Here is a 24943-nt window from a genome sequence, read left to right on the forward strand (position 1 = left end):
GGGTTTTTTTCTTTGCCAGCCCATTACCCAGATCCCCTTGGGCCAGGTCGGTTGTATTATCACCTGACTGCCACCAGGGGGCGCAGCGACAACACCCACACACAATATAACAGCCTATATTTTATATATATATATATATAATATATATATATATATAATATATATATATATATATATATATATATATATTATATATATATATATAATATATATATATATATATATATTATATATACAGCCTTCAGTACCCCCCTATGTGTGCTCACAGCTGCTGTGTGTTCTCTCCTCAGTGGCTCTTTGTGACCATGTGCGGCTGAAGCATCCGTCACAGCGCCCCCAGCAGGACGGAGGACAGAAAACCCACCGAGCTTCTGCTCAGCTCCGGATCCCTTCTGCTAATATAAATCCTGTTTATTAACCACTGTGTAATCCTACATTGTGTACTGCATGCTCACCTACAGCAGCATGAGTCAGAGACACACCTGTGCAGGTGAGACAGGAGGCTGTGTGAGGGACATTATTGTTGGCCCTGAGGCCCCGGGGCCCCCTCAGTTAGTTCTGCTTCTGTTCTGATCAGACCACCCGACCTGTTCAGGAAGTTTCTGCTGTAAAAACGAATTCTTTCAAAGGTCGACAATCAGAATCCCTCCCTGTGGCCCCGCCCCTTTGTTGACTCCAGAGGGGCGGGGCCACAGGGAGGAACTGTGATTGGACTTTTCTCTCTGTGACTCAGAGCATTGGCCACGCCCCCTCATTTGAATATAATTCCTCTGAGATAAAAACATCAGCTGTCTAAATATTTATTTGTAAATTTGTTTCACGTATTTCTGTATTTATTTATTTCATCATTTATTTATTTATTTCATCATTTCATAGATTTATTTATTTATTTTTGGATCAGAGCACCAAACCAAACAGGTTTAATGTGTCGTGAGTTTCTTTCACGAATCACTGCAACATTCAGGGAAAATTAGTTGAAATATGAATAATTCAAAACATTTTTCATTCATTTAGAAAACACCTTATTGATCATTTCTTGACTGAATAACATTCAGCAGCTGCTGTAAAAACTAACTGTAGATTGAGTTTTCCCTCGGCTGTAGCCACCCATTGCAGGTAGGGGGCGCTGTAACAGCACTGTATGTATAACTGAGCTGCTTTCATGTCTTAACCCATTAAACTGTAACACATCAGCTGACCATGTCTGTCATTTGTCCAATGTAGTATGTAGCATGTAGAATGCAGTATGTAGTATGCAGTATGTAGCATGTAGAATGCAGTATGTAGTATGTAGTATGTAGCATGTAGAATGCAGTATGTAGTGTGCAGTATGTAGCATGTAGTATGTAGCATGTAGAATGCAGTATGTAGCATGTATTATGCGGTTTCGAACACAGCCTGTGTCTCAGACCAATGGCTTGACCTGTGGGGTTCCCCAGGGGTCAATCCTGGGACCCTTATGGTTCAATCTGTACATGCTTCCACTAGGCCAGCTAATACGCCGCTATAATGTGTCCTACCACAACTATGCAGATGACACTCAGATCTACGTGTCACTGACGGCAGGAGAACACGGGCCTGTAGATACACTGTGTCACTGCATCGAACAGATGCTAAACAATTTCCTCCAGCTAAACTCAGACAAAACTGAAATCATTGTCTGTGGCCCACAGAAACAAAGAGAAAGTGTTATCAGTCACCTTGAGACTCTCTCTCTAAAACCTAACTATCAGGTTAGAAATCTCGGGGTAATATTGGACTCAGACCTGAACTTTAACAGCCACATTAAATCTGTAACATCAGCAGCTTTTTACCGTCTAAGGAATATTGTCTAAACCAGACTTAGAGAGACTGATCCATGCGTTTCCAGGCTTCCTGTCGCTCAGAGAATAGACTTTAAAATCTGGAACAGTCTCCCAGAAGATGTGGATGGATGGATAAGTACTTTATTCATCCCTATTTGGGAAAAATTGTGTTGCAACAGCGTACAGTATAAAATATATGTAAAATTAAAGGAAAAACAAGCAAATATAATAGAATAAAAATAGAGAATAAACATGAGCTATATACAAATCTACAGTATGAAGAGTAGGGTAAATAATAATAATAATAAACATCAGTAAACTAAATAAAATCAGATTTGTACATTTAACAATAAATTTAGCTGAGCAGACTGAACCAATAAGAAATATAGGGTATATGGATAATTTACATTATATTGTACTATGATGATAATAATAATAATAATAAGACAGGCCTCAGCTCTGACAACGTTTAAATCCAGGCTGAAAACAGTTCATCTGCACTCTGCTTTTAATTTAATTAATAAATGATTATTTTTTAATGTTTTTATTTGCCTTCTTGTGATTTTATGGAGCTGTAAATCACTTTGAATTGTTCTCTACAAATAAATTTGATCAAATCTGGACCACCTTCAGGGGCCTTGGGGGCCCAGACGCTTCAGGTTCACAACAAACCATTTAATGAATGAATCAGTGTTGAAACCAAATAAAAAAAGTGAGTTTGACTCCAGTTACAGACAGAAACTGTTTAATTCTCTAACTTTTTACATGGGATCTGGTAGGGCTGCTTTACAGACAGGAAGTTAAGCCTTTTTCATCCTGTAAACACAGAAACAAACCATCAGTTTACCGGAGGGTCATCATATTACAACACCGACTGTCTCGGGTCCGGACCAGAACCTCGTGTTTTTAGTCCACAGTGAAGCGTAAACTCCGTTTTCCTCCTCGGTGCTCCGTCTCCACCAGACTCCCTTAAGAAAACGTCTGATTTTACTGCGACGGTGTTTGAGTCTCAGTTCCGGTTCGGGGGCTCACGTCCGTCCCGTCCCTCCAGCGGGCCTAGCAGCACGGCCTGGGCCTCCAGGAGCGTGGTGTCCGTGTTGGCTCCCAGGAAGCGGGCGGTGAGCTCCAGGTCCTGCAGCCGCAGACGGACCCTGGTGCCCCGCTGCAGCTTCTCTCCTCCGGCCGCCGGCCGCCGACACACGCAGTGGAACTTTCCGCCGAAGTCAACGTACAGGTCGTCCTGGACCACGTGGAAAACCTTCCCGACCACGATCTTGTCTTTGGCCGGTCCCATCTGGATTAACGGGGACCGGCGGAGCAGCGAGGCGAAGCTCTTCTCCTCCCCGTGGGACGGGCGCGTCAGCCCGGCCGCGGAGCTCTCCGCGTCCCGCCGGAGCTCCGTCTGCTGCTCGAAGGCGGCCGCGAAGCCGGATCTGGGTTTGTCCGCGGGGGGCCCCTCACTGCCGGCGTCCGAGCAGAAGGGGGTCCTGGGGGTCCTGCAGGAGGAGAACCGGAGCCTACATCGGACACCGGACACGACCCTGCACAAGGCCGCCATGTTGTGTTACAGCACCGGAAGAAGAGCGGACTCTAACTTCCGGCGGAAACAGCCACAGCGCCCGCTGGTGGCTGTTATGTTGGAAACTAAAACACACGGAACATAGTTTATAAAATAATAAAATAATAAATAATAACAAATAAATAATAACAAATAAAATAATAAATAATAAAAATGACATTTTCTTTATTCTTGTCTTTCATAACAAAGAAAAATACAATCATAAAAAATAACTTCGGAGCATAAATGAAAGGTTTTATCTGATTCTGACTTTAAAAAGTATTCGGTCTGTAAATGAGGGTTTAAAGCAGCCAGATTCTGCTCTGTGGACGGGAAACGGATCCAAAAGGATCCGCAGGTTCTCTCAGTTCAGCACATTCTGTGTCTGTGGCCAACCAACAGAACATTATCCCAACAAAGAGAGGATTCAAAGTCCAGTTTATCAGGAATGTGCTCGGTAAGATCTTCCTTTCAGTAAGCGGACCGTTCTGAACCGACCCGACAGCGTAAAGAAATGATGGATTGTTTCTTCCTTCAGTCTAAATCTAATGTCTTTAAATGGATTATCTTCAGTGTAAAATGAAGACATTAAAACAACGTTCCATCCCAACAGAGAGCAGAACCCTCCTGTTAGAGTTTAGCTCAGGATGTGGAGCAGAAAGATTGGTCCCTGCAGCTCAGTGACTGTTCATCTGCACCAATGATTCCCTGGAGCGGCTCTCAGACCAGCTGAGCCTCCTCATGGACCCACTCTGATCACATTTAAACACAGTCCAACATTCATTTGATGCTTCGGTGTTTTACATCTTAAATCTCTCTTTAAGGACCTTCAGACTCACCAGAATGGATCAATAATCTGATGACTGACTCTATCTAATGTCAATAACCAGTAGCTGTAATTACACACTGTATATGTGAGCTCGTCCCTCATAATAATCCTTCAGATATTAATCTTTAGTTTGATCTTTTCTCTAAATCTTTTATTTTGTCATCAGAAAGTTAACAAAATAAAGGTTTTATTGGGAGGCTCAGGTGTGTCTCACCTGTTCAGAGAGTAAGACCTAAGTTGTTTTTTAAATACTTTATCTAAGTATACAACAAACAAACGAATGAAGTATACAATATAACATGACAGGTATGTAATATATATATAAATATTAAATGAAAACATGCAAAGGTGTACATATAGAAATTGTCCATAGAGCCTTTTCATTAGTAGAGTCTGTTATTGATTTAAAATGTAGTTCTATATCTTTAATAAAATGGGGAAAATATGGCGTTTTATTAGCAAATTTCCATTTATTTTTATTGATTCATTTAAAAAAAAATGTATTAGTTCATTTAGTCATTTATTATTATTATTAGTTAGTAGTAGTATTTTTTATTACAATTGGTATTATTATTGTTGTTGTAAATATACAATCATTGTAAATATTTATAATTTTTTTTGAGCTTATTGACTAATTTGAATATCCCCCCATTGGGGGATGAAAAAGTATTTTTCTATTTCTATTTTCTCTATTCTGTTTATGAATATAAAATTCAGCAAAAAGAATAAGCAAGTTATTATTTATTTATTTATACATTTAGCATGCTTTCTGGGGAAGCTATAGAAACAAAATAAAACTTTTTCCCAGCATAAGGAACAATTCCATAAAATATGGTCATTAATAAACCCGCTAAACCTTGGTGTGAAAGGGGCGGAGCCAAAACAGATTCAGACGTTTCTGTGGTACCAAGAGCGGACGCCGTAGGGCCGTGCGTGTTGACGTCACACCCCAGCACAAAAGCGGAGCGGCAGTGTGCGCCTGCGCACTGAGGAGCGGCAGACGAAGTTCAACATGGAGGTGTTTGTTGTTGCTCCGGGCCTCAGGAGTTCTACCTGCGCGTTTCCACCCGGTTCTGCGGTCGGAGACCTTCTGGACCGGTTCGTCTCACAGCAGGTAGGTGTTCTGCTTTTATCCCGACCGGAACCGTAGAACAATCCGAGTTTAAGGCCGTTAAAAGTGGCTCTGCAGTTAGCTAAAGTTAGCTCCTGTGCTAACGGAAGCTAACAACACAAACCAAGCTAAAGTTTGGTTCTGGTTTCAGTCGTTTGGCTTTCTGGATCCGGATTACCTTAGACCTGGTTCAGACCCGGACTAGTTCTCCCCACAGAAACCAAACTCTTATCAGACACTTTTAATTCTTCGGTCCTTTAGTTACCTTCACTCTTCCTGGTGAATTTTTTAGCCCATTTTTTTGTGTGAATTTTTTTTTTTTAACTATTTGACTCGAACCTGAATTGAATTCGATGCATATTTTTGAGTGACATTAACACATTAAACAAATTATTATCCAGAAATTCACTTTAATAAAAAATAACTGTTTATTAATTGAATAAAATCAGTTTCTTTCTTAAACAGAAACCTGTCCTGCTTAAATTAAAACTGTACACATTAATATAAAACAATAGATAGAAAGCAGAACATTCATCCGGTAATAGTGCACATTTTTAGTACAATAATAACAGTGCAAACAGAAAATCTGTAGAAAACTTTCTGTTTGCTTTGTGTCTTCCGCTATCTGCCTCCTCGACCAATGGGATGAGTGTATTCTGTGTCGTCATACTCGTGTGTGAAGCTCATTGGTCGCAGAGCAGGACAGGGCCTGGGAACAAGTTTATCGTACAGTTTCATATAAAGCCCCGTTATTCATTTCCATTGGCATGATACTGACTATTTTTAGACTCTCACAGTAATACGGGACAAAGTGCGTCTCTCAGCTCGATACGGGACGGGTGCTTTTGTTTCTAAATACGGTTCCGTTTTTCAAGGGACGGTTGGCAACCCTACTTAGAAGCCATTCTGTGAGCCATGGGGCATTCAATGTGTGTGTGAACGTTGGAAAAACAGGAACCAGACCACTCAGATCAGGTTTATTGATCTAGTTTCCTGTGTGTGTTCAGGACTTCTACGTCACCTCGAACGGGCGACTGTCGCACCAGGAGGACCCTCTGCAAAATGGAGCCGTCTATCACCTGGAGCCCCGCCTGTGTGGAGGGAAAGGAGGTCAGTTCCAGCAAATAGCCTGCTGCATCATGGGAAAAGTGACCCTAACCCCAGCAGAAGGTCTGACGCTCTGATTTAAAACGTGTTTCAGGTTTCGGCTCCATGCTCAGAGCTCTGGGCGCTCAGATCGAGAAGACCACCAACCGGGAGGCCTGCAGAGACCTGAGCGGCCGGCGGCTGCGAGACGTCAACCACGAGAAAGAGTAAGAGCCCCTCCCGAGTAATCATGCGTAATAATGAGTAATAACGAGTAATATTGAGTAATAATGAGTAATATTGAGTAATAACGAGTAATATTGAGTAATAACGAGTACTAATGAGTAATATTGAGTAATAACGAGTAATATTGAGTAATAACGAGTACTAATGAGTAATATTGAGTAATAACGAGTAGTATTGAGTAATAACGAGTAATAATGAGTAATAACGAGTAATATTGAGTAATAACGAGTAATAATGAGTAATAATGAGTAATATTGAGTAATAACGAGTAATAATGTGTAATAACGAGTAATATTGAGTAATAACGAGTAATAACGAGTACTAATGAGTAATATTGAGTAATAACGAGTAGTATTGAGTAATAACGAGTAATAATGAGTAATAATGAGTAATAACGAGTAATAACGAGCAATAATGAGTAATAACGAGTAATATTGAGTAATATTGAGTAATAACGAGTAATAATGTGTAATATTGAGTAATAATGAGTAATAACGAGTAATGAGTAATAATGTGTAATAATGAGTAATATTGAGTAATAACGAGTAATGAGTAATAACGAGTAATATTGAGTAATAACGAGTAATAACGAGTAATAATGTGTAATATTGAGTAATAACGAGTAATAATGTGTAATATTGAGTAATAACGAGTAATAACGAGTAATATTGAGTAATATTGAGTAATAACGAGTAATAATGTGTAATATTGAGTAATAATGAGTAATAATGAGTAATAACGAGTAATATTGAGTAATATTGAGTAATAACGAGTAATATTGAGTAATATTGAGTAATAACGAGTAATATTGTGTAATATTGAGTAATAACGAGTAATAACGAGTAATATTGAGTAATATTGAGTAATAACGAGCAATAATGAGTAATAACGAGTAATATTGAGTAATAACGAGTAATAACGAGCAATAATGAGTAATAACGAGTAATATTGAGTAATAACGAGTAATAATGTGTAATATTGAGTAATAATGAGTAATAACGAGTAATAACGAGTAATGTGTAATATTGAGTAATAACGAGTAATAATGTGTAATAATGTGTAATATTGAGTAATATTGAGTAATAACGAGTAATAATGTGTAATATTGAGTAATAATGAGTAGTATTGAGTAATAACGAGTAATGAGTAATATTGAGTAATAACGAGTAATAACGAGTAATAACGAGTAATAACGAGTAATATTGAGTAATATTGAGTAATAACGAGCAATAATGAGTAATAACGAGTAATATTGAGTAATAACGAGTAATAACGAGCAATAATGAGTAATAACGAGTAATATTGAGTAATAACGAGTAATAACGAGTAATAACGAGTAATAACGAGTAATAACGAGTAATATTGAGTAATATTGAGTAATAACGAGCAATAATGAGTAATAACGAGTAATATTGAGTAATAACGAGTAATAACGAGTAATATTGAGTAATAACGAGTAATAACGAGTAATATTGAGTAATATTGAGTAATAACGAGTAATATTGTGTAATATTGAGTAATAACGAGTAATAACGAGTAATATTGAGTAATATTGAGTAATAACGAGCAATAATGAGTAATAACGAGTAATATTGAGTAATAACGAGTAATAACGAGCAATAATGAGTAATAACGAGTAATATTGAGTAATAACGAGTAATAATGTGTAATATTGAGTAATAATGAGTAATAACGAGTAATAACGAGTAATGTGTAATATTGAGTAATAACGAGTAATAATGTGTAATAATGTGTAATATTGAGTAATATTGAGTAATAACGAGTAATAATGTGTAATATTGAGTAATAATGAGTAGTATTGAGTAATAACGAGTAATGAGTAATATTGAGTAATAACGAGTAATAACGAGTAATAACGAGTAATAACGAGTAATATTGAGTAATATTGAGTAATAACGAGCAATAATGAGTAATAACGAGTAATATTGAGTAATAACGAGTAATAACGAGCAATAACGAGTAATAACGAGTAATATTGAGTAATAACGAGTAATAACGAGTAATAACGAGTAATAACGAGTAATATTGAGTAATATTGAGTAATAACGAGCAATAATGAGTAATAACGAGTAATATTGAGTAATAACGAGTAATAACGAGCAATAATGAGTAATAACGAGTAATATTGAGTAATAACGAGTAATAATGTGTAATAATGAGTAATATTGAGTAATAACGAGTAATAACGAGTAATGTGTAATATTGAGTAATAACGAGTAATAATGTGTAATAATGTGTAATATTGAGTAATATTGAGTAATAACGAGTAATAATGTGTAATATTGAGTAATAATGAGTAGTATTGAGTAATAACGAGTAATAATGAGTAATATTGAGTAATAACGAGTAATAATGTGTAATATTGAGTAATATTGAGTAATAACGAGTAATAATGTGTAATATTGAGTAATATTGAGTAATAACGAGTAATAATGTGTAATATTGAGTAATAATGAGTAGTATTGAGTAATAACGAGTAATAATGTGTAATATAGAGTAATAATGAGTAATATTGAGTAATAACGAGTAATAATGTGTAATATTGAGTAATAATGAGTAGTATTGAGTAATAACGAGTAATAATGTGTAATATAGAGTAATAATGAGTAATATTGAGTAATAACGAGTAATATTGAGTAATAACGAGTAATAACGAGCAATAACGAGTAATAACGAGTAATATTGAGTAATAACGAGTAATAACGAGTAATAACGAGTAATAACGAGTAATATTGAGTAATATTGAGTAATAACGAGCAATAATGAGTAATAACGAGTAATATTGAGTAATAACGAGTAATAACGAGCAATAATGAGTAATAACGAGTAATATTGAGTAATAACGAGTAATAATGTGTAATAATGAGTAATATTGAGTAATAACGAGTAATAACGAGTAATGTGTAATATTGAGTAATAACGAGTAATAATGTGTAATAATGTGTAATATTGAGTAATATTGAGTAATAACGAGTAATAATGTGTAATATTGAGTAATAATGAGTAGTATTGAGTAATAACGAGTAATAATGAGTAATATTGAGTAATAACGAGTAATAATGTGTAATATTGAGTAATATTGAGTAATAACGAGTAATAATGTGTAATATTGAGTAATATTGAGTAATAACGAGTAATAACGAGTAATATTGAGTAATATTGAGTAATAACGAGTAATATTGTGTAATATTGAGTAATAACGAGTAATAACGAGTAATATTGAGTAATATTGAGTAATAACGAGCAATAATGAGTAATAACGAGTAATATTGAGTAATAACGAGTAATAACGAGCAATAATGAGTAATAACGAGTAATATTGAGTAATAACGAGTAATAATGTGTAATATTGAGTAATAATGAGTAATAACGAGTAATAACGAGTAATGTGTAATATTGAGTAATAACGAGTAATAATGTGTAATAATGTGTAATATTGAGTAATATTGAGTAATAACGAGTAATAATGTGTAATATTGAGTAATAATGAGTAGTATTGAGTAATAACGAGTAATGAGTAATATTGAGTAATAACGAGTAATAACGAGTAATAACGAGTAATAACGAGTAATAACGAGTAATATTGAGTAATATTGAGTAATAACGAGCAATAATGAGTAATAACGAGTAATATTGAGTAATAACGAGTAATAACGAGCAATAACGAGTAATAACGAGTAATATTGAGTAATAACGAGTAATAACGAGTAATAACGAGTAATAACGAGTAATATTGAGTAATATTGAGTAATAACGAGCAATAATGAGTAATAACGAGTAATATTGAGTAATAACGAGTAATAACGAGCAATAATGAGTAATAACGAGTAATATTGAGTAATAACGAGTAATAATGTGTAATAATGAGTAATATTGAGTAATAACGAGTAATAACGAGTAATGTGTAATATTGAGTAATAACGAGTAATAATGTGTAATAATGTGTAATATTGAGTAATATTGAGTAATAACGAGTAATAATGTGTAATATTGAGTAATAATGAGTAGTATTGAGTAATAACGAGTAATAATGAGTAATATTGAGTAATAACGAGTAATAATGTGTAATATTGAGTAATATTGAGTAATAACGAGTAATAATGTGTAATATTGAGTAATATTGAGTAATAACGAGTAATAATGTGTAATATTGAGTAATAATGAGTAGTATTGAGTAATAACGAGTAATAATGTGTAATATAGAGTAATAATGAGTAATATTGAGTAATAACGAGTAATAATGTGTAATATTGAGTAATAATGAGTAGTATTGAATAATAACGAGTAATAATGTGTAATATAGAGTAATAATGAGTAATATTGAGTAATAACGAGTAATATTGAGTAATAACGAGTAATAACGAGCAATAACGAGTAATAACGAGTAATATTGAGTAATAACGAGTAATAACGAGTAATAACGAGTAATAACGAGTAATATTGAGTAATATTGAGTAATAATGAGTAGTATTGAGTAATAACGAGTAATAATGAGTAATATTGAGTAATAACGAGTAATAATGTGTAATATTGAGTAATATTGAGTAATAACGAGTAATAATGTGTAATATTGAGTAATATTGAGTAATAACGAGTAATAATGTGTAATATTGAGTAATAATGAGTAGTATTGAGTAATAACGAGTAATAATGTGTAATATAGAGTAATAATGAGTAATATTGAGTAATAACGAGTAATAATGTGTAATATTGAGTAATAATGAGTAGTATTGAGTAATAACGAGTAATAATGTGTAATATAGAGTAATAATGAGTAATATTGAGTAATAACGAGTAATGTGTAATGTTGAGTAATAACGAGTAATAATGTGTAATAATGTGTAATATTGAGTAATATTGAGTAATAACGAGTAATAATGTGTAATATTGAGTAATAATGAGTAGTATTGAGTAATAACGAGTAATAACGAGTAATATTGAGTAATAACGTGTAATATTGAGTAATAACGAGTAGTATTGAGTAATAACGAGTAATAATGTGTAATATTGAGTAATAATGAGTAATAATGAGTAATATTGAGTAATGAGTAGTATTGAGTAATAACGAGTAATAATGAGTATTAACGAGTAATATTGAGTAATAACGAGTAGTATTGAGTAATAACGAGTAATAATGTGTAATATTGAGTAATAATGAGTAGTAATGAGTAGTATTGAGTAATGAGTAGTATTGAGTAATAACGAGTAATAATGAGTAATATTGAGTAATAACGAGTAATAATGTGTAATATTGAGTAATATTGAGTAATATTGAGTAATAACGAGTAATAATGTGTAATATTGAGTAATAATGAGTAGTATTGAGTAATAACGAGTAATAATGAGTAATAACGAGTAATAATGAGTAATAACGAGTAATAACGAGTAATATTGAGTAATAACGAGTAGTATTGAGTAATAACGAGTAATAATGTGTAATATTGAGTAATATTGAGTAATATTGAGTAATAACGAGTAATAATGTGTAATATTGAGTAATAATGAGTAGTATTGAGTAATAACGAGTAATAATGAGTAATAACGAGTAATAACGAGTAATATTGAGTAATATTGAGTAATAACGAGTAGTATTGAGTAATAATGAGTAATAACGAGTAATAACGAGTAATATTGAGTAATAACGAGTAGTATTGAGTAATAACGAGTAATAATGTGTAATATTGAGTAATAATGTGTAATATTGAGTAATAACGAGTAATATTGAGTAATAACGAGTAATAATGAGTAATAACGAGTAATAACGAGTAATATTGAGTAATAACGAGTAGTATTGAGTAATAACGAGTAATAATGTGTAATATTGAGTAATAATGAGTAATAATGAGTAATATTGAGTAATGAGTAGTATTGAGTAATATTGAGTAATAACGAGTAATAATGTGTAATATTGAGTAATAATGAGTAATAACGAGTAATAACGAGTAATATTGAGTAATAACGAGCAATAATGAGTAATAACGAGTAATAACGAGTAATAACGAGTAATATTGAGTAATAACGAGTAATAATGAGTAATAACGAGTAATATTGAGTAATAACGAGCAATAATGAGTAATATTGAGTAATAATGAGTATTAACCATTATCTTCTTCTTCTGTGGTGTCTGCAGGATGGCGGAGTGGCTGAAGAAGCAGGCGGAGCGCGAGGCGGAGAAGGAGCAGCGGCGCATGGAGCGCCTGCAGAGGAAGCTGGCCGAGCCCAAGCACCAGTTCACCGACCCGGAGTACCAGCAGCAGTGCCACGACCTGAGCGAGAGGCTGGAGGACTCAGTGCTGAAAGGTGAGCGAGAGGCTGGAGGACTCAGTGCTGAAAGGTGAGCGAGAGGCTGGAGGACCAGGTGTGTGTGTGTGTGTGTCAGGTCTGCAGGTGTGTGACCCAGGTGTGTGTGTGTGTGTCAGGTCTGCAGGTGTGTGACCCAGGTGTGTGTGTGTGTGTGTCAGGTCTGCAGGTGTGTGTGTGTGTGTCAGGTCTGCAGGTGTGTGTGTGTGTGTCAGGTCTGCAGGTGTGTGACCCAGGTGTGTGTGTGTATGTGTGTGTCAGGTCTGCAGGTGTGTGACCCAGGTGTGTGTGTGTATGTGTGTGTCAGGTCTGCAGGTGTGTGACCCAGGTGTGTGTGTATGTGTGTGTCAGGTCTGCAGGTGTGTGACCCAGGTGTGTGTGTGTATGTGTGTGTCAGGTCTGCAGGTGTGTGTGTGTGTGTGTGTGTCAGGTCTGCAGGTGTGTGACCCAGGTGTGTGTGTGTATGTGTGTGTCAGGTCTGCAGGTGTGTGACCCAGGTGTGTGTGTGTCAGGTCTGCAGGTGTGTGACCCAGGTGTGTGTGTGTATGTGTGTGTCAGGTCTGCAGGTGTGTGACCCAGGTGTGTGTGTATGTGTGTGTCAGGTCTGCAGGTGTGTGACCCAGGTGTGTGTGTGTATGTGTGTGTCAGGTCTGCAGGTGTGTGTGTGTGTGTGTGTCAGGTCTGCAGGTGTGTGACCCAGGTGTGTGTGTGTATGTGTGTGTCAGGTCTGCAGGTGTGTGTGTGTGTGTGTGTGTGTGTCAGGTCTGCAGGTGTGTGACCCAGGTGTGTGTGTGTATGTGTGTGTCAGGTCTGCAGGTGTGTGACCCAGGTGTGTGTGTATGTGTGTGTCAGGTCTGCAGGTGTGTGACCCAGGTGTGTGTGTATGTGTGTGTCAGGTCTGCAGGTGTGTGACCCAGGTGTGTGTGTGTGTGTCAGGTCTGCAGGTGTGTGACCCAGGTGTGTGTGTATGTGTGTGTCAGGTCTGCAGGTGTGTGACCCAGGTGTGTGTGTATGTGTGTGTCAGGTCTGCAGGTGTGTGACCCAGGTGTGTGTGTGTGTGTCAGGTCTGCAGGTGTGTGACCCAGGTGTGTGTGTGTGTGTCAGGTCTGCAGGTGTCCTCCAGCTCTCAGGTGAAGGCGGACGACGTCTCAGCTGCCAAGAGGCCGAGCTCGGATCAGAACCAGGAAGTTCCACAGAAGAAGAAGAAGAAGAAGAAGAAGGAGGAGGAGGAGAAGAAGAAGAAGAAGACAGCAGGTTTCTGGTCAGTGAACATCAGAACCAGAACTTCAGGGTTCTGACCCGCCTGGTTTAATAGCAGCTCCACCTGCTTTTTCTCCTCTGATGATTTTGATTCCGTCGCCATGGTTACAGGAGCGGATTGGACGGGCTGGAGGAGCTCCTGAGCTCAGAGGAAGAGGAAGAGGAGGCTCCGCCCACCAGCTGCAGAGGAGCTGCTGCTGTTACCATGACAACACGCAGAGAGGAGGCCGAGTCAGAGCCAGGCAGCAGGTAGAGACCCAGCAGTCATGTGACCTGTCAGAGCTCCGCCCCTCACATCAGCTGTTCTTATTAAAATTACATGTAGTATGAAGAACTAGAACATTTCTGAAGAAATTTTGATGGGTGCCAAAAAACTGCCCGTCCCATCAACAAAGCCTTTAGTTCAGTTAAAGCCGAGAGTCTCCTGTCACATATAAACTTTGAATGAGGTCTCTGTGATGTCCTATGGCTGAGTTATGAGGCCTCCAAAATAGGGCAGTTTTTGGCATTTTTGGCTCGTTAAGTGCTTTTCAATGCATTTTCCCATTGCATTGTGGGTATTTTAAAACTTCCCCTGACTATCAGTTTAAAGGAGAAAAGCAGATCAGATTTATAACATGAAGCTGTTATAACAGGGCAGCCATCTTGGCTCTGCCCTCAGAGCAGGCTAACAAGGCGTTGCCCCGGTAACAGGAGCAGGTGCGGCTCATCTGTGTCTCTGACATGTACGCTCACTATGGCTTCTTAAAATTACACTATAATTTTGACTGCAGTCGACTGTCTCGAACAAACGGTCGCTGTTCGAAAAGTAAAAGTCGTATACGAATAATTCTTGAACCGTCAGCGCCCCAAGAGGCGGCAGAAGCCAGCGGTGTCATTTTCATTCGGCTACTATGTGTGGCTGGTTTTTTATGGCAGTTTTAAAATCATTTTTCACATTAACTTTATGATTTTAACCGTTTATAATGACCAGGGTTCTACTTTGGTCCAGACCAGGAAGCAGAACCCTCAGATTCTGTTCAGCTCGCTCACAACGGTCTTCTCTTCCAGCTCCTCCTCAGCTGGGCCAAACATAAGAACACCAGAGGACCAGCGACCCGGACCCTCGGGGGACCAGCGACCTCCTGAACCGTCCAAACCTTCAGAACCTAGCGCCCCGGCTGGGCAGGTTAGTACGTTGTTCTTTGGTTCTGTTTGAAAGCTAAAGGATTTTATTGGTTCTGACCCGAACTGTGGGGGGAGGATCTATGATCTGTCCCAGAACCTCCTGCAGGTTCTGAGCCGCTGAAACAGAATCACCTGCTGGGCTTACATTGGACCCCATTCAAACTCTTTATTCTCTTTATTCAACATGAGTATTAACAACTGTGATGTCATCATATTTACTAACAGGTTCCAGGTTCTAACGGGTCGGTTCTGCCCTGTGTCCCGTTTCCGCAGCTGGACCCGTCCTCGGTGGCGTCCGCCCAGCAGCTGGACCCGTCCTCGGTGGACTTGTCCTCGGTGGCGTCCGCCCAGCAGCTGGAGTCTCTGGGTCTGGACGCCCTGAAGGAGGAACTGGCGTCTCGCGGGCTGAAGTGCGGGGGAACCGTTTCGGAGCGCGCCGCCCGGCTCTTCTCCGTCAGAGGACTGAGTCCGGACCGGATCGACCCGGCGATGCTCGCCAAACCCAAAGCCAAGAAGAAGAAGTGATGTTCTGATTTATTGACCTTTTTATGCTTTTATTTCTCTGTAAACTCTCGGCTCAGAGAGCGGTTTCCTTTCATTAAAGCGTTTCCCACAGCCAGCTGTCGGCTCAGTCTGTCGTGGAGCAGTGCATGATGGGACGTTAGAAGCCGGGGTCCCAGCAGGTGACCTGCGGCGCCTCCACCTCCTCGAAGCACACGATGACATCACCGGCCCGGAAATCCACCTCGCCGTCGGCCGAAAGGCCGCATTCCATCCCCGTCTTCACGGCCTGGACGTCGTCTTTGTGCTGCTTCAGCGCCGAAAGGGAACCTGCCGACACAAGGGGGGCGTTAACGGGACCGGTTCTGATCCGGTTCATCTGACACAACGGGGGGCGTTAACGGGACTAGAACCGGTTCTGATCCGGTTAAGGCGAGACACGGCAGGCAAAAATAGCGATTTTGGCTCAGTCAACACATATTGAGTAATTTTAACCTGCTATAAAGAAAACGTTGAAAACATAAATTAAAATGTTTATTTTATTACATTTTGTTTACTCGCTGCAGCAATTTACCAAACAGTTAGCATTCCAACGCGCCATGCCGAGCTTCGTCTGTTTACTGAAGTCATGACCGGTGTCGTTGGAAAGCTCAATGATATGAAACCCAAATAACGGCACTTCCTTTCTATCAGTAACGTCTTAAGGCGGATTTATAGCTAATGGCGAAATCTCATTGGCTGCTGCTCGTTTCTGCTAACGTGATTCGGTCAGACGCATCACCTGGTGGACTCTGACGCTCCAAAAACACCACAACTTTCAAAGAAAAAGATCTTTTATTGTAATTTATTCCAATATTAGTATTACTAAAGGCCTGAGCAATTGTTTCCAATACAAATGCATTGAATTCCCCTATTTGAATCTTTAAATGCCGTTTTTTGTATTTTTCCAGTATCAGTATCTCAGCCTATGGAGCACCTACTAACACCAAACTTTGCAGTTATACACTTAGCAGTATTCTGAAGATAATTACAGAAGGATTTGTTGATAAATCATTCCTGGCCTGATTGATGTTTTTTAGGCTATGGACAGTATATTTTGATTCCCTAGGAAATGAAAGCAGATATCCTGAAATCCCTCTGTAATATTCTTTTCATTTTGTGTGTAAATAAAATGAAAAAATATTTTTGCACCTGGCTTTATCATATGTTCAGATCTATCTTCCGGATATATATGCAAATGTGCGCATATTTAATGAGATAATGCCAAATTTGCATAATTAAACACAAATTTCTAAAACTTGTAATACATTTTTTTTCATACTTGTATAAGTAATCAACTGAGGAAGTTTAAAGCTGCGGTCGGCAACTTTTTTTTAGTCATATTAGCTTGAACTGTCATGGGATTCTGGAAGTAGAATATTAAATAGGCTGTTTAGGAAAAATAAGGAAATCTGTAGCTCCCTCTGAAGCCTGTAATCATGCTTACAAAAACCGAGCGCTCCCGGCTGTTTTTAACCAATCACGTTAGGGTGGAGGAATCCTACCTGTCAATCACAGCTTGTGCACACGCTGCTGAGCGTGAGTCTGCCCCAGCTTGTGTGCGCTCACACTGGTGTGAACTCACGTGCACAACCTCGTCCACAGAGGGGGAGGGGTTTGGGGGGCGATTCGGAGCTTGTTAGAGGTTGGGGGAGGGACCTGAAAGTTGTATCAGTTCGAATTTTCCGACTTTAGACTCGCAATTTTGAAAACTTGCCGACTGCAGCTTTAATGGTGATATCTGTTATTTTAAAATATTCACCTGTAGTGTCTCGCCTTAATCACAGTTATTGATCAGCAGAAATAAGCTTTTTAAATGTTTAGATGCCAGAACCGAACCTATGAACTGGACCCTGGGTCTGACCTGGTTCTGGTCCCACTCACCCTCCCACACGGCGTTCCGTCCTCGCAGCAGCCTGAACTTCAGGCGCCGGTCCAGTTGGCCTTTCTGGACGCGGCAGCCGGCCACGGGAACCTTCTTCTTCCCCACCGACACGTCGAAGGTGGCGAGCACGGTGGCCTCGCCTGGAGGGGGAGGAGTCAGTAGTGAGAAGGGGAGGAGTCAGCGGCGAGGAGGGGGAGGAGTCAGCGGTGAGGAGAGGAGGAGTCAGCGGTGAGGAGAGGGAGGAGTCAGCAGTGAGGAGAGGGAGGAGTCAGCAGTGAGGAGAGGGAGGAGTCAGCGGTGAGGAGAGGAGGAGTCAGCGGTGAGGAGAGGGAGGAGTCAGCAGTGAGGAGAGGGAGGAGTCAGCGGTGAGGAGAGGAGGAGTCAGCAGTGAGGAGGGGGAGGAGTCAGCGGTGAGGAGAGGGAGGAGTCAGCAGTGAGGAGAGGGAGGAGTCAGCGGTGAGGAGAGGGAGGAGTCAGCAGTGAGGAGAGGGAGGAGTCAGCGGTGAGGAGAGGGAGGAGTCAGCAGTGAGGAGAGGGAGGAGTCAGCAGTGAGGAGAGGGAGGAGTCAGCGGTGAGGAGAGGGAGGAGTCAGCAGTGAGGAGAGGGAGGAGTCAGCGGTGAGGAGAGGGAGGAGTCAGCGGTGAGGAGAGGGAGGAGTCAGCGGTGAGGAGAGGGAGGAGTCAGCGGTGAGGAGAGGAGGAGTCAGCGGTGAGAAGGGGGAGGAGTCAGCGGTGAGAAGGGGGAGGAGTCAGCGGTGAGGAGGGGGAGGAGTCAGCGGTGAGGAAAGGGAGGAGTCAGCGGTGAGAAGGGGGAGGAGTCAGCAGTGAGAAGGGGGAGGAGTCAGCGGTGAGGAGAGGGAGTCAGCGGCGAGGAGGGGGAGGAGTCATCAGTGAGGAGGGGCGGGGCCCAACGGCTCTGAACATACGGCGTAACACAACTCACCGACAACGTTCTCGGAGACGAGCGGCGGCAGCTTGGCGCTCAGCTCCTCCTTCAGCTCGTCGATCAGCTTGTAGATGACGGTGTGCCGCCGCAGCGGGACGCCTCTCTTCGCCGCCAGCTGCTCGATGGCGCGGCTGGCCGCCACGTTGAAGCCGTAGATGGAACCTGAGGAGCAGGAGGAGGAGCGTTACTTCACGCCGCACCTGAACCCGTGCACCTGGTGTGCGCCGCCGTGCGTACCTTGGAACGTCTCCGCCATGCTGACGTCGTTCTCGGAGATGTCTCCGATCCCAAAGTGGACCACCTCCATCTGGCACTGCTGCTGCGCGTCGTAGCCGTCCAGGATGTTCAGCAGCGTCTCCACCGAGCCGTCCACGTCACCTGCGGGTCGCAGGGGGCACAGTGAGGTCACGGTGAGGTCACGGTGAGGTCACGGTGAGGTCACGGTGAGGTAGTAGTAGTAGTATTATTAGGATTAGTAGTAGGAGTATTAGTAGTGAGTGATGTCACGGTGATGTCACCGCGGCCCTACCTTTGATGATGAGCGGCAGGCTCAGCTCCTCGCTCTGCGTCCTCTCGCTGGGCCTCATGGCGAAGCGGCTCTTGTTGGCCCGGTACTGCGCCGCCTTCCTCTGCCTCCAGCTCAGGTGGGACAGCGCCTCCCGCCCCCGCCGGTACTCGTCCAGGTGCAGCTGCTGCTTCTGCTCGATGGCGCTCTGGTCCTCCAGCAGCTTCTGCCGCTCCTCCTCCTGACTCCGCCACTCCACCACCTCCCTGGCACGCTGCTGCGGGAGCACAAGGTCAAAGGCCGTTAACCATGGCGGGAGCACAAGGTCAAATGTTTCAAATGTTGCTAAAGTTTACAGAGTTTAGAGCTTAAGAGAAATCAGCTTCAGGCCGGCTGATTTCGGCTCGGGCAGGAGCGAAATGCATTGTGGGTAAACGCTCTGCATACTGTCTGATCGATGAGTATGTAGTATGCAGTATGCAGTATGCAGTGTGTAGTATGCAGTATGCAGTATGCAGTGTGTAATATGCAGTATGCAGTATGCAGTATGAAGTATGCAGTATGCAGTATGAAGTATGCAGTATGCAGTATGCAGTATGAAGTATGCAGTAGGCAGTAGGCAGTATGAAGTATGCAGTATGCAGTAGGCAGTATGAAGTATGCAGTATGCAGTATGCAGTATGAAGTATGAAGTATGCAGTATGCAGTAGGCAGTATGAAGTATGCAGTAGGCAGTAGGCAGTATGAAGTATGCAGTAGGCAGTAGGCAGTAGGCAGTAGGCAGTATGAAGTATGCAGTATGCAGTAGGCAGTATGAAGTATGCAGTATGCAGTATGCAGTATGAAGTATGAAGTATGCAGTAGGCAGTAGGCAGTATGCAGTATGCAGTATGAAGTATGCAGTATGCAGTAGGCAGTATGAAGTATGCAGTATGCAGTAGGCAGTATGCAGTATGCAGTATGCAGTATGCAGTATGAAGTATGCAGTAGGCAGTAGGCAGTAGGCAGTATGAAGTATGCAGTATGCAGTAGGCAGTATGAAGTATGCAGTATGAAGTATGAAGTATGCAGTAGGCAGTAGGCAGTATGAAGTATGAAGTATGCAGTAGGCAGTAGGCAGTATGCAGTATGAAGTATGCAGTATGCAGTAGGCAGTATGAAGTATGCAGTATGCAGTATGCAGTATGCAGTATGAAGTATGCAGTATGCAGTATGTAGTATGCAGTATGCAGTAGGCAGTATGCAGTATGCAGTATGAAGTATGCAGTATGCAGTAGGCAGTATGAAGTATGAAGTATGCAGTATGCAGTATGCAGTATGCAGTATGAAGTATGAAGTATGCAGTAGGCAGTAGGCAGTATGAAGTATGAAGTATGCAGTAGGCAGTAGGCAGTATGCAGTATGCAGTATGAAGTATGCAGTATGCAGTAGGCAGTATGCAGTATGCAGTATGCAGTATGCAGTATGCAGTATGAAGTATGCAGTATGCAGTATGCAGTATGTAGTATGCAGTATGCAGTATGTAGTATGCAGTATGCAGTATGCAGTATGTAGTATGCAGTATGAAGTATGCAGTATGCAGTATGCAGTATGTAGTATGCAGTATGCAGTATGTAGTATTTCTGCATGTTTCCCTGAAAACCTCTAAAACTCTGGCGTATTCAGCCGCTCCGGTTCTGCTCTGTTCTGTTTGGTTCTGTTTGGTTCTGTTGGGTCCTCACCTCAGACTCCACCTCCAGGATGCTTTCTCCGGCAGACGGCAGCTCCTTCCACCCCACCAGCTCCACGGCGGTGCTCGGCCCCGCCTCCGGCACCGCCCGCCCGTTCTCGTCGAACAGGAAGCGGACCTTGGCCCAGCACTTCCCCGCCACCAGGACGCAGCCCCGCCTCAGCGTCCCCTGCTGGACGATGGTCGTCGTTACGGGACTGAGGAAAAACTGCCGGTTACTCTGGTTCACAGAACTGGGTTGGGGCACAAGCTTCAGAACCGGGTTCTCAGGATGTCTCACCCTTTGCCTTTATCCGTCCTGCTCTCGATGACCAGGCCCTCCACCAGGCCGCCAGGCTCCGCCTTCAGCTCCAACAGCTCCGCCAACGCCACCGTGGCCTCCGCCAGAGCCACCAGGTTGTCCCCCTGTCAGTGACATCATCACTTACATCACACAGCTCTGTCACAGAGGAACATTCTCACCCCGCGGTGATGTCACAGCTGATGTCACAGCTGATGTCACAGCTGATGTCATCAGGTACCTTCAGAGCGGAGATGTGGATCGCCTGCACGTCTCCGCCGAACTCCTCGCAGACGACGTCGTGGGCCAGCAGCTCCTGTTTGACCCTCTGAGCGTCGGCCTGAGGTTTGTCGCACTTATTCACCGCCACGATGATCGGAACTGAGACACAGAAAGGGGCGGAGCCAGAGAGTGAGGGGGCGGAGCCACAGGGAGTGAAGAGGCGGAGCCACAGAGAGTGAATAGGTGGAGCCACAGAGTGAAGGGGAGAGAGAGAATGAAGAGGCGGAGCCACAGAGAGTAAAGAGGCGGAGCCACAGAGAGTAAAGAGGCGGAGCCACAGAGAGTGAAGGGGCGGAGCCACAGAGTGAAGAGGCGGAGCCACAGAGAGTAAAGAGGCGGAGCCACAGAGTGAAGAGGCCGAGCCACAGAGAGTGAAGAGGCGGAGCCACAGAGAGTGAAGGGGCGGAGCCACAGAGAGTGAAGAGGCCGAGCCACAGAGTGAAGAGGCGGAGCCACAGAGAGTAAAGAGGCGGAGCCACAGAGTGAAGAGGCGGAGCCACAGAGAGTGAAGGGGCGGAGCCACAGAGAGTGAAGAGGCGGAGCCACAGAGAGTGAAGAGGCGGAGCCACAGAGTGAAGAGGCCGAGCCACAGAGAGTGAAGAGGCGGAGCCACAGAGAGTGAAGAGGCGGAGCCACAGAGAGTGAAGGGGCGGAGCCACAGAGAGTGAAGAGGCCGAGCCACAGAGTGAAGAGGCGGAGCCACAGAGAGTAAAGAGGCGGAGCCACAGAGTGAAGAGGCGGAGCCACAGAGAGTGAAGGGGCGGAGCCACAGAGAGTGAAGAGGCGGAGCCACAGAGAGTGAAGGGGCGGAGCCACAGAGAGTGAAGGGGCGGAGCCACAGAGAGTGGCGCTCGTACCTTTGGCCTTCTTGGCGTGCTGGATGGACTCGATGGTCTGGTTCATGACGCCGTCGTCGGCCGCCACCACCAGGATGACGATGTCGGTGGCGTTGGCTCCGCGGGCTCTCATGGAGGAGAAGGCGGCGTGGCCAGGTGTGTCCAGGAAGGTGATCTTCTCACCTGTCGGCAGCTGGACTGGGAGCAAAAACCAGAGAGAAATCTGCTTTTTAAAGAAAACTCGTCTGTAAACAAAGATCAATAAAAACAACGAGGAAGGTGACTGATCGATCGAGTTAATAAGTTGCTCCAAAGTAAAATATTTTGTAAAATAATTTAATCTTTTTCTCCCTGTTGATAACTCAGACTGATCGGGTTAATCAATGGTTCTCCTCAGCTTCTGTTCTACAGACAGGAAGCAGCTGGACCATCAGTCTGACTCAACTGATCAATGATTCGATCAAACCGTTGTTCTGTATCAGAAAACGTTCTGGATCAGAAAACATAAACGTTCTGGATCAGAAAACATAAACGTTCTGGATCGGTAAACGTTCTGGATCAGAAAACATAAACGTTCAGGATCGGTAAAAGTTCTGGATCAGAAAACGTTCTGGATCCATAAACGTTCTGGATCAGTAAACGTTCTGGATCAGTAAACGTTCTGGATCAGAAAACATAAACGTTCTGGATCAGAAAACGTTCTGGATCAGTAAACGTTCTGGATCAGTAGACGTTCTGGATCAGAAAATGTTCTGGATCAGAAAATGTTCTGGATCAGAAAATGTTCTGGATCGGTAAACGTTCTGGATCAGAAAACATAAACGTTCTGGATCAGAAAACGTTCTGGATCCATAAACGTTCTGGATCAGTAAACGTTCTGGATCAGAAAACATAAACGTTCTGGATCAGAAAACGTTCTGGATCAGTAAACGTTCTGGATCAGAAAATGTTCTGGATCAGAAAATGTTCTGGATCGGTAAACGTTCTGGATCAGAAAACATAAACGTTCTGGATCGGTAAACATTCTGGATCAGAAAACATAAACGTTCTGGATCAGAAAACGTTCTGGATCAGTAGACGTTCTGGATCAGAAAATGTTCTGGATCAGAAAATGTTCTGGATCAGAAAATGTTCTGGATCGGTAAACGTTCTGGATCAGAAAACATAAACGTTCTGGATCAGTAAACGTTCTGGATCAGAAAACGTTCTGGATCCATAAACGTTCTGGATCAGTAAACGTTCTGGATCAGAAAACATAAACGTTCTGGATCAGAAAACGTTCTGGATCAGTAAACGTTCTGGATCAGAAAATGTTCTGGATCAGAAAATGTTCTGGATCGGTAAACGTTCTGGATCAGAAAACATAAACGTTCTGGATCGGTAAACATTCTGGATCAGAAAACATAAACGTTCTGGATCAGAAAACGTTCTGGATCAGTAGACGTTCTGGATCAGAAAATGTTCTGGATCAGAAAATGTTCTGGATCGGTAAACGTTCTGGATCAGAAAACATAAACGTTCTGGATCAGTAAACGTTCTGGATCAGAAAACGTTCTGGATCCATAAACGTTCTGGATCAGTAAACGTTCTGGATCAGAAAACATAAACGTTCTGGATCAGAAAACGTTCTGGATCAGTAAACGTTCTGGATCAGAAAATGTTCTGGATCAGAAAATGTTCTGGATCGGTAAACGTTCTGGATCAGAAAACATAAACGTTCTGGATCGGTAAACATTCTGGATCAGAAAACATAAACGTTCTGGATCAGAAAACGTTCTGGATCAGTAGACGTTCTGGATCAGAAAATGTTCTGGATCGGTAAACGTTCTGGATCAGAAAACAAACGTTCTGGATCAGAAAACAAACGTTCTGGATCGGTAAACGTTCTGGATCGGTAAACGTTCTGGATCAGAAAACATAAACGTTCTGGATCAGAAAACAAACGTTCTGGATCGGTAAACGTTCTGGATCGGTAAACGTTCTGGATCAGAAAACATAAACGTTCTGGATCGGTAAACGTTCTGGATCAGAAAACATAAACGTTCTGGATCGGTAAACGTTCTGGATCAGAAAACATAAACGTTCTGGATCGGTAAACGTTCTGGATCGGTAAAAGTTCTGGATCAGTAAACGTTCTGGATCAGAAAACGTTCTGGATCCATAAACGTTCTGGATCAGTAAACGTTCTGGATCAGAAAACGTTCTGGATCAGTAGACGTTCTGGATCAGTAAACGTTCCGGATCAGTAAACGTTCCGGATCGGTAGACGTTCTGGATCAGAAAACATAAACGTTCTGGATCAGAAAACGTTCTGGATCAGAAAACGTTCTGGATCGGTAAACGTTCTGGATCGGTAAACTTTCTGGATCAGTACACGTTCTGGATCGGTAAACATTCTGGATCAGAAAACATAAACGTTCTGGATCAGAAAACGTTCTGGATCAGAAAACATAAACGTTCTGGATCGGTGAACGTTCTGGATCGGTAAACGTTCTGGATCAGAAAACATAAACGTTCTGGATCGGTAAACGTTCTGGATCGGTAAACTTTCTGGATCA

At 42.0% G+C, this 24943-nt stretch overlaps 4 protein-coding genes across 6 annotated transcripts in view; 2 read left to right on the plus strand and 2 right to left on the minus strand.

Annotated features, from left to right (window-relative positions):
* The window catches only part of LOC142378170 (calpain-1 catalytic subunit-like), a 61061-nt gene extending 59868 nt beyond the window's left edge, over positions 1-1193 (plus strand). Inside the window, exon 22 of the mRNA XM_075462404.1 lies at positions 291-1193. Coding sequence (XP_075318519.1) covers positions 291-317 — 27 coding nt within the window. The 3' untranslated portion in view covers positions 318-1193. The remainder of the gene's footprint in view (positions 1-290) is intronic.
* A 1340-nt stretch (positions 1194-2533) lies between these two features.
* mrps28 (mitochondrial ribosomal protein S28) lies at positions 2534-3388 on the minus strand. The gene has a single exon (XM_075464313.1). It carries the CDS (start codon positions 3361-3363, stop codon positions 2815-2817), a length of 549 nt encoding a protein of 182 aa, XP_075320428.1. The 5' UTR covers positions 3364-3388; the 3' UTR covers positions 2534-2814.
* Positions 3389-5179: 1791 nt separating this feature from the next.
* On the plus strand, positions 5180-15998 carry sde2 (SDE2 telomere maintenance homolog (S. pombe)). Of its 2 annotated transcripts, none has more exons than XM_075462408.1 (8): positions 5180-5306; positions 6311-6413; positions 6505-6616; positions 12787-12956; positions 14061-14217; positions 14328-14465; positions 15267-15384; positions 15609-15998. In XM_075462408.1, the coding sequence occupies exons 1-8, from the start codon at positions 5205-5207 to the stop codon at positions 15906-15908; spliced, it is 1200 nt and encodes a 399-aa protein (XP_075318523.1). In that variant the 5' UTR covers positions 5180-5204; the 3' UTR covers positions 15909-15998. The 2 variants fall into 2 exon arrangements, with proteins under 2 accessions (XP_075318523.1, XP_075318524.1); XM_075462409.1 differs by having other exon boundaries at positions 15657-15998.
* Positions 15525-24943, minus strand: part of mtif2 (mitochondrial translational initiation factor 2) — a 48420-nt gene continuing 39001 nt past the window's right edge. The window contains exons 6-14 of one of the 2 annotated variants that reach the window (XM_075462407.1): positions 22407-22583; positions 21509-21648; positions 21268-21392; positions 20980-21184; positions 19283-19532; positions 18991-19131; positions 18751-18915; positions 17808-17948; positions 15525-16214 (exon numbers count right to left, since the gene is read on the minus strand). In XM_075462407.1, the coding sequence (XP_075318522.1) occupies positions 16045-16214; positions 17808-17948; positions 18751-18915; positions 18991-19131; positions 19283-19532; positions 20980-21184; positions 21268-21392; positions 21509-21648; positions 22407-22583 (1514 nt within the window). In that variant the 3' untranslated portion in view covers positions 15525-16044. Of the gene's footprint in view, positions 16215-17807; positions 17949-18750; positions 18916-18990; positions 19132-19282; positions 19536-20979; positions 21185-21267; positions 21393-21508; positions 21649-22406; positions 22584-24943 lie in introns of both variants that reach the window. The other variant, XM_075462405.1, reaches the window with a different exon arrangement.

This window comes from Odontesthes bonariensis, chromosome 4, assembly GCF_027942865.1.
Source record: "Odontesthes bonariensis isolate fOdoBon6 chromosome 4, fOdoBon6.hap1, whole genome shotgun sequence".
Taxonomy (NCBI): domain Eukaryota; kingdom Metazoa; phylum Chordata; class Actinopteri; order Atheriniformes; family Atherinopsidae; genus Odontesthes; species Odontesthes bonariensis.

Coding starts and splice junctions, on each gene's coding strand:
- mrps28 (XM_075464313.1), bottom strand. CDS start 3,363: ATGGCGGCCTTGTGCAGGGTCGTGTCCGGTGTCCGATGTAGGCTCCGG.
- sde2 (XM_075462408.1), top strand. CDS start 5,205: ATGGAGGTGTTTGTTGTTGCTCCGGGCCTCAGGAGTTCTACCTGCGCG. Junction 5,307..6,310: donor ACCGGTTCGTCTCACAGCAG/GTAGGTGTTCTG, acceptor GTGTGTGTTCAG/GACTTCTACGTCACCTCGAA. Junction 14,218..14,327: donor AAGAAGACAGCAGGTTTCTG/GTCAGTGAACAT, acceptor CCATGGTTACAG/GAGCGGATTGGACGGGCTGG.